General features: G+C 41.5%; 1 protein-coding gene across 1 annotated transcript in view; it reads left to right on the forward strand.

Annotated features, from left to right (window-relative positions):
- The window catches only part of FAM13A (family with sequence similarity 13 member A), a gene marked incomplete at both ends in the record, with an annotated part of 129,345 nt that overhangs the window by 42,843 nt on the left and 70,431 nt on the right, over window positions 1–16,071 (forward strand). The window contains one exon of the mRNA XM_081999553.1: window positions 13,652–13,824. Within this exon, the coding sequence (XP_081855679.1) occupies window positions 13,652–13,824 (173 nt within the window). The remainder of the gene's footprint in view (window positions 1–13,651; window positions 13,825–16,071) is intronic.

Raw genomic sequence — 16,071 nt, forward strand, 5'->3', positions numbered from 1 at the left:
GGACCTGGTTTAATGGGCTTGGTGGTGTTGGGTTGACGGTTGAACTTGATGATCTTAGAGGTCTTTTCCAACCCTAATGATTCTATGATCACCTTGAAGATCCTGTTACAGTACAGAATATATTTTCTGATTCTTTTTCTGGTTCAGAGGTGAATGCTCCAAGAACAGGAAGTTTATCACTCTCTTTTGCTGTATTGTTACATGGTCTAATGGAATTTCTAGTGGAGTCTCAGCTTATCTGTATTACCCAGTGTTGATTCAGAGGGCCATAAAAAAACGTACTTGTTAAGCTCGGGCGTGTGGAGTGCCCGTTTATTGGTATTCTTGAAAGTGCTGTTTTCCCCTCTTCAAAATCCCTAAGGCCTGAATCTGCTTTATATTACAGAGTTCATAAACAGTGTTCTTTATTGCTGAGAAGGAAATGTGCTTGAAGGGTGGGTGGGTGGAGTGAACCTTTGCGGTCGTCCTTTCAGTTCTTCGTGTTCCTTTGTTAAATGAGTTGGCCATACAGCATTGAAGGGCAGGAGGAATACAGAGGTAAAACTAATTTATTTTCCTTGAAGGATGTCTCCACTTCATGGGATATAGTCCAGTTCAGACCAGTGCCAACAGTGTCTTTTAGGCAGCAAATTCTTTCATTACTGTGTAATTCATTGTCATGCTGTGAACGGGAGGAGTACCATACATGGCGAAAGCCAGGTTTCTCAGCAGCTTGTTTGAGACTTTCCAACCTACTTACATGGACTTCAGTGGAGCAGCTCTGAATTTTGGCACAGCTTCACACTTTTCTAATGCAGAAATCCTTTGGCAAACACATACTTGTTTACACCTCAAACAGTGAGCCAACAGGAAGGAGGAGGAATGTGATGGGTGCTGTACTGACTTACCTCTGTTCCTTGGCTTTTCATGGTCTCATTAACATTTGCCCTTTAACGGTATAGCTGATATTTACAGAGTGTTTGCTTTAAGATTCCTTCATTGGAGGTGGCCTATTTATTTTAAGAATACGTTGAAATATCAAGTGATGCCCATTGTAACTACAGTAACCTACCATAATTTTTATCGCTCTCACTATTATTCTCAATGGGCAACTGGATACAGACATGAGCAGAAAGTCTGCCCTGTGGGAAACAGAAAACAGAAATCATCACCATAGACAGCTTTCTAAGTTCATTCCTACATCTCTCCTCAGATTGTGATCACCTGGCAATATTTGTGCTTTTTATTCTTGATACATCTTCTGTTCAAGCTAGGAGAGTCCAAAGAAACCAGATGAATGAAAGGCAGAAGTTACTCCAAGAGGAGCAGCGTCTATAGTTAGGTGAGAACTCTTAAGATTTGGATACAAATACTTATGTTATCCATGCTGCCTGTGGGGATGCTCTGACTCTACATTCAGGGTAACAACTGAGGCTTGGTTTGTACATTTCTCAAGAGGCCATAAGCTTTGCTGCTGCATAGAGGTACCTTGACTATGGGCTAGATATGTCCGCACAAGGGATTGGTACAGACCAACTGTTCAGGAGTAATTACTTGATCCATGGTGCTGTCCCCACCTAAGCATGCCCAAAAGAGGATTAAGCTGATTGTTGATGCTCATAGTGCCTGGTTGGCTTTGTCAGAGCCTGTGACAGAATTCCTGGTTGGTGCAAGGTGTCTGCTTATGAAAGCAACCTTGGGACACCTTACCAAAGCTTCACTTGGTAATTGGACATAGCAGGATGCCTGATATCTCATCAGCATCTCTACTGTGCTTGATACTGATTAAAAATACTGCAGGTGAAGGGTAATGACCAGTATGGAACAAAAGCCATAAGAAATACTCAGTTACTTGCCGTGGCCAAGGAATGGTAGATCCATCTTTCCAGTCTCCATATGTGAAACAGAAATGCAAGGAAAAAGAAGGTAAATGCTATTTACAGTCCACTAACTGGTTTTACCTATGAGGCTGGTGTGTCCCTGCTTTTTGATGTTCACACATCCATAGAATCAATACCAGAACACAACAGGAAACACAGCCAGCCTGATGTGTTAGTGCATTGCCTGGGACTGCAGACACAGGAATTGAGAAGCGGGAGTCTGAGGTCCTTGGAGTTCAAAAATGGAATTTGTGAGTGACATTGCAAGAGTATGTGGGACCAGGCTTATCTTATACAAGGGGCAGATTTAGGTTACCAGCACTTCGTATGCTGAGGTAATTACATAAATTTAAAAGGGTAAACTGAAGAAAAAAAAAAGAAGAAAAAGCCAAAGGTTGGTGTCTTTCTCAGTGCATTAAGACCATTGTGACACAAAGACAATATGTGCCAAACCATTGGCCGATGGAAATCTCTAGGAAGGAGTGCAAGAGAGGATTATTTCATATTGTCCCAGAAAACATACATATAAGGAATTTGGTATTACCTCAAGAAGGAGGTGGTATTTTTGTTATTATGTATTTTTTTCCTGTATATTACTTCAAAGTTAGGCAGTATATCTCCCTGATGTGACGGCACGCATGCTTGTTTTGCTTTTGAGCTTTTTCAGGGAATCCTCAACATACCTTTCGCTAAGATTCCTCATTGACAGGTGCAGTTGCTAAATCAGAGACTCAAACATTTCATTTCAATTTGCAGTGAACTGACTGTGTGCTCAGCTGTGGGACACTATTCTCTGCTGCATCCGCAGACCTCTGACTTGCGAGGTCTACAATCCCACTCTTGCCTCTCTGTGTGGAGAAAGTTCTCTCCACACTGATTCAGAACATTGCCTGTGCTAGGTTTCCTTCTGTAAACAGATGCTGCACAGCAGTCAGTGATCGGTACCTTCTGGCTTGGGGCCCATACATCTTGACGCTTTTTGGCCTCCATCCCATGCCTGCACACTTGCAGCTTTTTGATGAAGCTGCCTGTCGAGCTGCGCAGGGTAGGTGGCTGAAAGGATTCCCTTAGGTGAACGAGCCTGGGCCCCTACAGAAAAGGGGCCTGAAGGTGTTGCTGATTGACTCCAACAACTTCTGTTGTGTACCATGGAGAATCACAGGCTTGAAGACAATCTTACTCCTGGGTTGATCTCTTGAATTCGAATATTTTTAGGATAGGGTAGCTTTGGGTTCAAATTTCATCTTTCTGGAGTGTACAATTTTTATGTTTAGCCTTCTGGAAGAATTTGGATTTTGTTTACTTTATCTGCCCTAGTGGAAGTGTCTCCAGCATTACTTTTTCACTCTTCATCCAAACTTTACTTGAGCACTGAAATGTCAGTTATTTTTGGTAAAGCACTTAATCAACAGCTTTGATATTTGGAATTTCCAGTTGCACAGAGAGAACAGGCAAATTTTGTTTTCCTTAAATATCAATACTGTGAGTGTTGTCCCAAGTCATAAGTAGTGGCCACTTTGCTATCAAAGTATTTTGTGTTGGATTTATTTTTCCTGTGTCATGCACCGATGTATTTACAATTAAAGGCCTTTTCCACTGGTGGTGAAATGATCTGGTAAGTTACATGATCTGTCAGGGAATAGAGCTAATGGGGAAAAAACGGAGTCAGTATTGAAGTCTTTTAGGGAGCTTATACTTGTCATTAAGTCTAGTCATCTTAAGTCATATACAGACAGGTCAAACAAGATAGTGACTGCCTAAATAAGTAAGTATAGAAACACAGGTAGCATGGGTAAACACTGGGAAATGAAGACCCAGTGAACATATGCATAGGACTTTTTCCTTCCTGTGCTTTTCTATATTAGGGGATTCACCAAGTAGGCTCATTTGACAGCATTTGAGAAACGAGTCTGGGAAGAAGATAAATTTAACCAAACATTTTCCAGTTAATGGAGTTGGAGGCTGGGGTAACGATATGTGGTCCACAGGGTAGGTATGCAACAGTCATGTTCATTGATGTCTTAAATTTAATGTATTTGAATTAACATAGCCAACGTATGCAGATTCTGGGGTGCCCCATTTCTGTAGTCTTGTTTAAAGATGAAGGTAGCTGGAACCGATTCCTCTATGCATCTCCTTTTCATCTTGCTGGTACAAAGAACAGTGAGTAGCAAGCTCAAATATATCCACTGAGACATTGTAATTTAAATGGCTCTGACAAACCACAGGTGCGGTCTCCTAGAGTGGTTTCATGTGGCCTTAGAGCAGAATCAGCCATATTGTACAGCTTTCTTTCTCTTCAGACTTTTCTGTCAGCAGCATTTTTGAAGTTTTAAGGAATCTGTTTTGGTAAAGAAGTAACTGGGGAACACTGTTAACATCTTTGGTGAATCTCGATCTATATTCAGAATCCTGTCTGTTAACTTTAAGTAAAATAAGTGTCTATTGCTCTTCCTTTAGATTAGCTCTGTGGATCTGGTGCAGTTAGAGACAGTGAGTTTATTGTGATTTGGACATCTGAAACACTAATAGCAATTAACGTGCTGTTACAGCATTAATTTAAACTTTGCTGAAGATGGACACAATTTGGTACAGCAATTACAAACAAGAAAGTAGTCCTAACTCTGGCACAAGTAGTTCTTGTACAATTTGAATTCCGTGGGCTTTGACCAGTCTATAACAGAGACATGACTTTAACTTTGAAAAAGCTTAGTGAAACAAAATTATGGCATTCACAGCCAGTGACAAGTGAACTAACTCTGGAGCTAGAAATGCGATATCTGCATAGCTGTGCTTGACTTTCGTAGGCTTTCTGAGAGCATTTGCTAGCTCCCTACCTCTGGAATCATGCAGTGTTAACAAAGTGTTTTAAGTGTGTTTACTTTTAAGCATTTAAGCATTTCTGTTGTTGCAGTGGCTTCTGTCAAATATGGACGCTGTGATGACATGGTTTAAAGGAAGATAATACTCGGCTCTCAGTCCAAAGGGTCTTGTCCTCATTAACACACAGGAATTTGTATAAAACATCAGAACTTGGGTGAACTTTTAAGCTTCACACACTTTAGGATCACATCAAATTTATAACTTTGATATCTGAGTAGGGCGGAGTACAGAGGAGGTGTTTTAGTGATCTAATGCCTAAAAATACAAGTAGAGTAAGAGAAATCCAAATTTGGCAGTGGCAGCTGCACAGATTGTAAGGATGACTGCATTCATCGTGACTTTATGATTTCAGTGTGGCAGTTAATCAGGGAAGGATTTGGGGCTTGGTTCTGGGTATGGAAGAGAGCTGGTAACTGGATTTTGCAAGTACACATTGCATATGTTATCTGTGCTGACTCTGTGCTAAAACTGGTAAGAATTGTAGAGGTATTCATCTTTGTCTCCCAGTGTCAGTAATTCAGGATGAATAGGCATTTTTTCTTTGAGAAGAACTTGTCAGCTGCAATATGCCTATGTGGCTTTAAAATCAATATTGTAGGTGTTAAGTGACAAATCAAGGTATGTTTTAGTTACTTTTTTACACTTCATTACTTTCTGAACTGAATGTATGCTTAGGCAAGTATTTGAGCATGAACCCACTTTTAGGACATACAGCAGTCTTATCTAGAGACGACTCTTTTCTCGCTTTAAATTCAGTCCAGGCTTAAGGACTTGCCGTAAGCTATGCTATTATGGAAACAAATGCCAGCATAGTTCAGATATCTTTAGATGATGTTGTTTCACAGCCTTACTGATACCTTTGTCCCTACTAGTGTAGTACACATAGCATTCAAACAGTAACATAATGAATCAGGCTCTCCTTTGGAGCATAGGAGTAGAAAGTGAGTGAATACTACAAGAAGTGTGAGGGCAATGTAACTGAAAAACCTCACTGCAGGATTATCCCTGCCTTCGAAAACCCTTTGGGCCTGGACGATATATGGTGCTTACAGCTGCAGGAGTTTCATCCCATCCAGATTAATCCCAGAAGTCCCTGACTGCAATAAAATGGTGGTGAAGCTGGTGGTGTGTGAGAGCTGGCTGCGCTATGGAGCTTTGGAGAACAGTGCAAGCGCAGCATAAATACGTGGTCTATTCACTGACTGACTTGAAGGGCTTTGCTGTCTCAGCAGGAATTTCTACTTGATCCTCTGGAACAACTTAGGATGACCTAAACCCTCCAACAAAAGTCTGCATCTCCAAGTCAGGCTTGATAATTCACTGTCATTGTCGTTACTGTTAAGTAACCCTGGTAGAGAGCTTACAGCTCTGTGTATGTGTTTAGAAATCCCACTGAAACAGTTGGGGTTTTAATCGGAGTGAACGTAGTATATTTTTTTCAGGAGATATCTGTGGCTGAATACCAAGCCTGGGTAATTTTGGCAGGTGGTTTCCCTGGTTATTTGACTGGACAGATCTGGTTGAATCAGGTTGGTTAGCAGTCAGGCAAGAGGTACATCTGGCTAATGGTCTCCCTTTTTCAGTCGTTCATGAAGCAGAGGTAACGCTGATGAATGGATAGATTGACATGTAAGGTTTGTGCTGATAGCTAGCTATGTTGTCGTAACCAAATTGAGACTATAATGAGCAAGAAAACATTCTAAACTTCCCTGCATTGCTCAGCCATGCCTAGGTTTTTGCAAAGAAATGTGTCTTTTTCTATTCTGTAGCATATTTCTATTGATATACACAATTTGTAAGCCAAAAGAGCCCTAGGCTGATAAAATATGAAACCCTTCAAAAGGTAATATGGACCTCTTTGTTTTGGTGGACAGCTCTAAGAGTACCATTTGTTTTTTAAGGAATTTTTTGAGTGAGGTTTCTCTCTTGTCTGGAAGAGTATTAAATCCATGTAGTATTAAATAAAAAGGTGCTGTATATGTTTTAAATACCTCCTGGGTTTCTTATTATAACCATATGGAAACATCTTTATCATCCTTTCAATTATGAGTTTTAAATATAAACTCACAGCTAGCTGCTTCCAAAAGTTCGGCATTTAGACTTCATAATTACTTACTCGAATGGGTACGAATTGCCCTAATTATTTACGTGTTCATGCATAGCTTGGGATATTGAAAGTTTTTCTTTTTCCTCCTTGAGAAGATGAGTGAGGTACTCAGAAAAGCAGGATGACCTGTGCTAAGGATCTGTATCTTTATTCCATGTTGATGCATATGTTGCAGAGCTCTGCTGACTCACATTGGTGTGGAGCAGTCCCTGTTCTTCAAGAACAGAGAAAGACTAGAGTCACCGTACCACGTCAGATCTTTACAATATATGGCATATTTATCCTTGATCTTTAAACCCGGGAACTTCTGACACCTCACAGGGAGGTGAAACATCCCTATGATGCACCCAGTCAGTTAGGAAGAATCTTGGCAGTGGTATGTGTGGGATGATGCCACCTTGACTGGTCAGCTTGTGCCTCTAGGGGAAAGGTTTTCCTGCACTTTGTTCAACACCCATCATGACATATGTTTATACTGGTCATAAAACTGACTAGTCTCTATTAAAACTGCAAACACAGTTCCTTGCATCTGAAATTTCTGAGACAGCAAAACTTGAAAGCCAAATGCAGGATGTATGGTGTAATAATTCCTCGTAATTGTCTGTTCTTTGGTATTTTGATTGGCCTTTATTGGGATGGTCCCTTTGATCCTCAGTAGCATCTGAGAGTATTTTACTTGTATTTAGCTGAGAATGAATATATATCCTAAATTACAGAGTAGCAGACTTTGGCATAGCCCATGCTTTTAGCGGCCACAGTCTGTAACTATAATGTAACAGCCCACAACATACCTGGTTCAGTCTGAATCTGCTCTTAGTTTGAGGTTAAGCTTCAGCAGATAAAATCCTTCTGGACACAAATATCAAATGACTTGTTCTTCAACCAAAACAACCCTATTATTTGGGAATGTCCTTGGATTTATTGGTGTTGTCTTCCAAAGTGAGACATTTTATGTTTTTACAAAGATTTATAAATTTCTCTTTGGCAGACCATATCAGTCAGATTTCACCTGGGACAGAATACTCCTTTGACACGTGCCACACCACATTATGTATCTCAGTGTGTAGCAATTCATATCTTCAGTTCATTTGCTGGATAGATGAGACTGTCAAAGGGAGAATTACAAAATCACAGAGTGGTTGTGGTTGAAGGGACGTTTGAGAGTCACTGTGTCTGACCACTCCTGTTCAACCAGGGTCACTTAGCCAGTTGCACAGGCCCATATCCAGACAGCTTTTGAATATCTCCACATATGGGAGATTCCAAAACCTCCCTGGGCAACCTGTGCCAGTGCTTGATCACCCGCACAGGGAAAAAGTGTTTCTTGTCGTTCAGAGGGAACCTCCTGTATTTCAATTTGTGCACATTGTGTCCTGTCCTGTCACTGGGTACCACTGAAAAGAGCCTGGCTCCATCTTCTTTACACCTTCCCTTCAGGTATTTGTACACACTGTTAAGATTTCTCCTGAGCCTTCTCTTCTCCAGGCTGAACAGTCCCACTCTCTCAGCCTTTCCTGAGAGGAGAGATGCCCCAGTCCATCATAATCATGGCCCTTTTTTGGACTCTGTCCAGTATGTCCATCTCTCTCGTACAACACTGGGGAGCCTAGAACTGGTCCCAGCACTCCAGGTGTGGACTCACCAGTGCTAAGTAGAAGGGAAGGGTCACTTCCCTTGACCTGCTGACAACACTCTTCCTAGTGCAGCGCAAGACATCTCTGGCCTTCGTGTCAAGGGCACATTGCTGGCTCATGGTCAGCTTGTTCACCACGATTCCCAGGTTCTTCTCTGCCAAGTTGCTTTCCAGCTTGGGTGGCCCCCAGCACGTACTGGTTTTTCCTCCCCAGGCGCAGGAGTTTGCACTTCCCCTTGTTGAACTGCCTGAGGTTCTTATCAGCCCATTTTTCCACGCTGCTGAGGTCCCTCCGGATGGCAGCACAACCCTCTGGCGTATCAGTCACTCCTCCCAGTTTCGTGTCATACGCAAACTTGCTGATGGTACACTCTGCCCCATCATCCACATCATTAAGGGTAGTTACTTGCCTCCAACTAGACTTCGTAACAGTGATCAAACAGATAAGAAATGAAGTCAGGTTAACATTTGCTTAATGATATGTTGTTAAATCTGAAGGAAAAAAAAAAAACAAACCGCACACCTAAAAGCATCATAAACCAAATGTGAAGGGCTGTGAGGTAAAACACGAAGCATGATACTGTTTCCAAAAGTCATCTTGAGAGACGCAAAACAGCTGCTGTACAGCGTGGTATTTTAATGAATAGGCAATGGCTTTCTTTTCTGTTTCTTAATATTTTTAAGAGCACAATAAACTGAAAACAACTGCCTTGTAGTTAAGGGTGGTCCTTACCTGGAGAATAGGGGGATTCTTCCACTCACAACCTTTATAAACCTCACTTGGATCTTTCTTTGTCATTTGGTAGATTGCCTGCTCTGGAGGCAAAATGCAAACGAAGGTGTGCTGCAGACGTAGCTACAAACCTCCTACAATACTTGGTACACCGTGTAACAAGGTACAGCCTGTAGAGAAGTGTTACAACACGCAACAAGTTTCCACAGGGGCTTTTTTTTTGTTTCCTTTTAAACTAATGCTTGAACTTCTTGCAGATGTCTTGTGTGCCTTTGTAATAACCCTCCCCAGGGTTTCACTGGCTATCCTCCATGTCCCCCAGAGGGTAAGGTTGCACTTTAGGCTGATCACGGAAAGGGGTGCGTTGGAGAAAATTAGCATATCCTTTTAAAGTATTTGTTTTGTGTTGTTGTTTTTTTCTCTTTTCTATCATTTAGCAACAAAATACACTTTTCTTCCAGTATCTTGATCATGAGTAACTTACAGCATTGCTATTTTGCAAAGTATTGTCCTTACTTTAAGGTACTGTTCTCTCAAACTTAGTCATATGAAACATATGCATGTGCATGAACAAAGAAATCTGCCAAAAAATTTTCTCTTGACAGCTCCACCACCCAAAAAGCATTTAAGGTTCCTCTGTCCATAATTCTTTAATCTGCTTTCTGAGGAATTCAAATTACAGAAGTCTTTGTCTGCCCTTGGGCACATCTTCATCTCAGTGGCACCCCTGTGAAGTGCTGCTGTTAGATAGTTGTGCAGGTGGCTTTTTCACAGGGTCACTAAAAACTGTAGAATGAGATAGTGAACATTGTTCCTTCCTGTTGTTGATAAGGATTAAAGCCACATTACTTAAAAGTTAAATAAACTTTTTCATTTAATACATGTGAGTTCAAGGAATACTTTTTTCTACATGTATTTTTATACTGATGCAACTGAAAGAAGTTTTGCACAGAAAGAAACTAAATGTAGGTTTAATTCAGGTAGAAGGTCATTACTTGTGGACTATATTGCTAAAGAAATAACTACAATGCATGATACTGTTTTCCAAAGCTATCAAAATACTAGCCTATAGATCATCTGGAACAGAGGATTGAGAACAGTGGTTCCTTCCACTTCTTAATGATTTTGAGGTGCCCTAAAAATGCAGTGGTAATCTAAAATTGAATCTGATCTTTCAAACAGAATTCTCCTGCAGAGCTCATATGTAATTGGCATGCCTTTTGTTGGAAGTGACAGCATCCAAGTGATCTTTCACTGACAGAAAATTAGAAGAATTGAAGACTATACCAAAACTTTTTTTTCCCCTTTTAGAGCACCAAAATAATAAATAGGGGTTTTATGGGATTCTCCTGTATAAGGAGCTTCTGTAAATCAGTGTAAAGTTCATGAACAGTTTGCACAGAGGGAACCTGATACATGCTCTTCGGCAGATGTTGCCTGTTTCCTAGTGCTTCTTCTTGGGTAAGGCAGATTCTACAAATGCAGTACCTGGTAGCAAAATTATTGAGCTTTGGTAATTGTGTTCTTAAAATCAGGATGCGCACGGTATGGTGGGGGTGGAAAGGCTGGCTTCCTGCTGTTTTCCAGGATTTGATAGCTGCTGGCGTACGTGGTACATCGTAGAAGTTTTGCCTGTTTTGCTTACACCCATGTGTGCTTCTGTAAAGTACTAATAGGACAGCATAGGAGCTGTTTTAGTTTAGAGGTTTATGCATATGTATAGTCATCATTTCTTGTTACTCTGGTGGAGAGCTTTTCTGGTGTGCATGGCATCAGCTCTAGCGGGTGGTGGTGAAGTAGCACCAAAAGGCCATGGTAAGAGATGTCCCTGTGCAGACATGACAGACAACAGTCACCTCCAGCTGCAGAAAAGCTAAATGAGTGACTGCAAGTTTTCAGTGGGGAACAAAGGCTTAACAGACATTCCAGCAGAATTCAGTGAGTAGTGTAACTCCAGATCCCAGACTCTGCTGCCTGCTGTTTTGATTCCCTCCTGTAATGCTGCTGATGTGTAGCTCCCTGCCTTCTCGCCTCCCCGCAGACATGGTCTTCCCCTTGTAAATCACAGCACCGCTGCAGTTTTGTAGCAGCTGAGAGCCACAGCCTCATGTCCACATGCTGGGTGCCCAGTTCCTGTGGTGTCAACAATCACTGACTGCTGTGGGTGATGGGCTAACAGCATATTGCTGGAAGCCAGCAGTGGTCCAAAGGTGAGATCTTGACTCCGGGCAAAACACCCATTGACATCAGCGAAGGCAGGATCTCGCTGAGAGCGGGCAGTCCAGAGGCTGAAACCGGGAAGCTCTCTCAAGTTCTCTCTCTGGTTTCCCTTTGCCTCTGATATACATATTATTTTTCAGTTTATTCTCTTCAGAGCTCAGTAAGAAGCAACTTTCTGTCCCATGAAACTTTACAACACAGACAAAGCATTAGAAAATAGCTGTGAGCGAAACAAAGCATTACAAAACGGAGGTAAAACCAGGAATTTTACAAAAAATCTTAGGGTAAGCCAGGTATGAAAAGGGGTCAGGAGTGATCCAAAAAGTCTGGCTTACTGTCCAGCAGATTTGTAGAAACTATAGCAGGCAGCGGAATTGATAAACAAATGGATAATTAGAGTCATTAGGAGGCACCAGCATTACTTCTTTAGAGAAAAAAACTGTCCCAGAGGAGAGTCAGTGAGCATGTGGATAGGCACAGTCAATGTAGTGCACTTGAATTTTCAAAAGGTTTTGATTGGATTATCAAAGGTTTTTAAAGAAGCAAAGATGCCTTGTGACTAGAAGGAAAGACTTTTTATGGATTAATAATTAGAAAATGGATGGTTTATCAGTGAAGAGAAGTTTCCTGTGAATTCCCTCAAGGATCTTTGTTGGAATTTGCGCTATTCAACCACTTCAGTAATGACCCAGAAAGAGACTTAATGTGCTGATAATAGAAAATTATTCAAGGTAGGAAAAACTAAAAGCTGGCTACAGGGAGAGGCTACAGAAGGCTCCTAATTTACTCTGTATTCGGTGAAAAATGATTAGTTGAATTTCTGTCGCTATATGCTAACTAATGTCTACAAAAACCCACAAATTGTGTAAATGTGTATACTGATGAGCTCCAAATTAGCTATTGTTTTCAGAAAAGAGATCTTGTTATTGCAGAAACATCACAAAGCTGTCAGCTCAGTAAGCAATTGTGAAAGCAAATAAAAAGTTGCCACTAAGTCTGCCTACATATATAATGCTGCCTGCATTTCTGTCTACATTTCAAAAAGGACTTAGAAGGTGAAAAGGTGTAGAGAAAAGCAGCAGAAAGGATCAAACGCATCAGAATAACTTCGGTAAAATGAGTGACTATATAAACTGGGATTTTTCTGTCTGAGTAGTGACTACTACTGGAATAGTAGAAAATGAAGAATGGTATGGGGAAGGTGGGTAAAGAACAATTATTTGCAAATTCTCATAATTCAAAAACAGAGGAAAGAGTATCTATCACCAGATCTAAAATAGGAGTACTTTTTTTTTTATTTCAGTCAGTGTGTAACAATGTTGTGAAACTCATAGCCATAGGACCTTGCAAAGGCTAAAGATAGAAGCGAACACAAGAGAAAACTGAACGTAATCACAAAGGTTAGGCTCAATGTTTGCTGTTAAACACAGTGAACCAGGCGCAACCTCCAAGTAAAAAAAAAAAAAAAAAAAAAAGGCAGCCCTAAACCACTGACTGCCAAAAGCTGGGGCAGTGCACGAGGAGCAGACCTCCAAACTTGCCCTCCTTCTCTCCTAAGCCTCCTGTATCTGCCGCTGATACTGGACACCCGTCTGATGCAGCACTGTCTCTTACATTCTGCACACTTCTGCTGAAGGGTCAGAGCAAGAGCCCTGGCCTCCTTGTAGATGGGCTCCAAATGATGCTTGGAAACTTTGTTTTAGATTTAGGGAGCCCAGCTTCCAACTCTGTGCCCTGGCTGCCTCAGCAAAGAACACCAATCCAGAACATTCACGGCCTGAGAAATTTCCTTCCAGGGCATGTGTTGACATCAATTGCCATTAAAAAGGATGAGAGGGGGGTTGAGAAGAGGTGTATAATTGCTTTTACCATCTGTTTCTCCAGTGGTGTCAAGAGCCAAATTCAGTGGGAAGTTTTTTAGTCTGTCTTTTGTGATACAGAAAATAACTTTGTTTATTTTACTTACCTTCCTTTTTTTTAAGGTTCTTGCCTGTTCCCTCTGTTCTTTCAAAACACATCTTTATTTTTCTTTAAATAGTCTTTATCAAGCAGAATGTTTGATTTATATGTATTCTATGTCATTATTCTGCACCTTGTCATATTCATTTCTGTTTGTACTCTGGTACGGAATGTCTTTCTGTTACAGATTGTCTGAAAAGGGTGCTCTGCCCTTTCCCCCTTTCATGTTTCATTTTTCTCTCTTTTTACTTCTGTAGATGACGAAGTCCACAATGGAAGGATCCAGCCAAACGTGCCTAGTGCCACAACCAGGCCTGTCAGATGGAATACCTCAGGTCAGCCTCCGATTAACAGACGGTGGTTCATGTTGGAAGGAGATGGATGTAGCGGATGAAATCTCCTTTATTAACAGTGATGCATTTTTCTCCAGGTTAGTGCTTCTTTTTTGTCTTTGTGTGTGTTTGTTTGTTCTGTACATGCACCTCCATCTCTGAGCATTTTGAACACTTTTTTTCCATTGATGCTTACAAAGTCAGTATGCTGGGGGGTAAGGCAAATTAATATGCCCCTGTTGAAGCCACACATTCCAAAAGGTTCCTTACAAAGTCAGCTGTGTGCTTCAGTTTGCCTTTACAATATGAATTTTCAAGCACGTGAAGGTGGCCTGCTTGGTGAAGGAGTGCAGATGGACAGGACTGATCTAAGTGAGGCACTAGAAATTATACTGAGCATAAGATGCAACTGAAATGTAAGGTGTCTCCTCTGAGTATTTAAGCGTATTTGATCTGCCCAGTTTAAGTCTTAACAGGTGGCTGACTTTATTCCCATTCTCAATCCAAAAAGGAAGGTGCTTTTAAGGGGTTTTATCTTTCTGGCAGGAGTGATGATGGTACTAGTGTTGTTCAGACAAGATAGAGTAAAAGTGTATCTATAGCGTATCTATAAGAGTATCTATCTGAATTTATCTATAAGCATCTATCTGTCTAGAGCATCTGTAAGAGTATCTATCTGAAAGAGTATCTTGTGTTTTGATTACTGGCACTTTGTCAATGAGGTGAACAGGTCATGGGCAATCTTGTTTCTTGTAAAGTCCTTCCCTGAACATCAGAGTGAACCAGTATCTTTTCGTTGTTCTCAGGATACTGAATTGAGTCTGTCGTTCCCTTTCTTACTCTGTCTAGTGCAGCACATGAAGGATTCAGATTACTGTGGGAAATCACTGTATGCTGCTGAAATATGGGGTTGGCCTAATGTGGGAAGTAGTGCTATTTACATGTCATGAAACACGACACCGCAGTGTCTCTTCATACCAACGCAGCGCACAAAGCAGAGGCAGTGCTGCCAGACACGTAACTGAGTGACTTCACTGTGTAAGCAGGAGACGGGTGCTATTCTCAGCACTAGTGCAGACAGACAGACAGCACTCAGCTTACAAGACGAGTTAGCAAATTATGCATTAACACAGATTTTGATTCATAATAATGGTGGGATGAGCTAGGAAATGATGCACTAACACCGAATTTTGAATTGTAACAATGGTGGTGGAGCATAGATGTCAAATCTGGTTTCTAGCCCTTGCAGGCCCACATGCTCTTTAACTTCTAGCTGTGTCAGCTGTGTGGCTTACTGTCCCCAAGCCTGCCCCCAAAACTCCTGCAGTCAGAAGACATCAGGTTCATTTAAAGTCTTCATTAATCCAGCTCCTTTTGACTGAGATGAGTTAGGAAACAATTACCAAAGCAGGTCAGCTGGCAAAAGTGAGAAGGCAATACAGTTCTACCAGCTAGAGAGGGCCAAGCAGATGAGGCTGGGGCAGAAGTTACGGGCTCTTGCATTGGTATGCTAGAGCTTGGCAGAGAATGTGCACCTGCCTGTCCTCCACTACATGTTGCAAGGTGTAAATGGAAATCAAATGCTTGAGGGGTGAAACAAAGGACTGCTGAGTCTTGTGTCTGGGAAGGTACATGTGACTGACATACTTCATGAGCCGCCCCAAAAAATTGTAATTCTTTTTAGGAAAACCTTCCCCAAAAGATGTCATTATTTGCTGTACGAATTCATACTTTGCCGTCAATGTGTAATTCCTTAGAAGAGTACTGTTGAAGTATGGGACAATTGGGCCAATACCGGCATGGGACATTAAGCACCAGATGAGATGTGTTTGTAATTAAGGCAGAAGCCTAATCTCCATTCTCAGGCCCTGAGATGAAAGATAACTGCATCTCTAATTTTATCTGGGAAATTAATAAACTGCAGAAATTAATTCTCTTGTAATCCCCTTTTTTTTCAAGAGTGCCCTCGTTTTCTGTCCCGTATCACACTTCTGTACATATTTACCTAATTGGGTTGAGTATCTGCACTGCTGTTGGCTTACAGTACTCTCCTGTCAGTGACAATACTGCTGCTGCTGAAGGAGGAGTAGTGCTAGCATTTTTCTACCCAGCTCCAGGATGGCAGGTTGTTGGCCAGTACAGGATGGAGAGGAGGCCCTGAACCACCCCAAAGAGGGAAGAGAGGTCTCTAGCAAACTTGACACACTCAGGGGACAGCTGTTTGTGCAACAGTCAGAAACCCCTGTTCCCTGGCATTAATGTAGTGCTCTGATATATCAGGAGTGGTTTTAAACACGCTTTTGTCAGCATTGTGTCACTCCTGTGTAATCTAAGCTCACAGTGAA

The sequence above is a fragment of the Phaethon aethereus genome, assembly GCF_964289735.1.
Source record: "Phaethon aethereus genome assembly, chromosome: 4".
Taxonomy (NCBI): Eukaryota; Metazoa; Chordata; class Aves; order Phaethontiformes; family Phaethontidae; genus Phaethon; species Phaethon aethereus.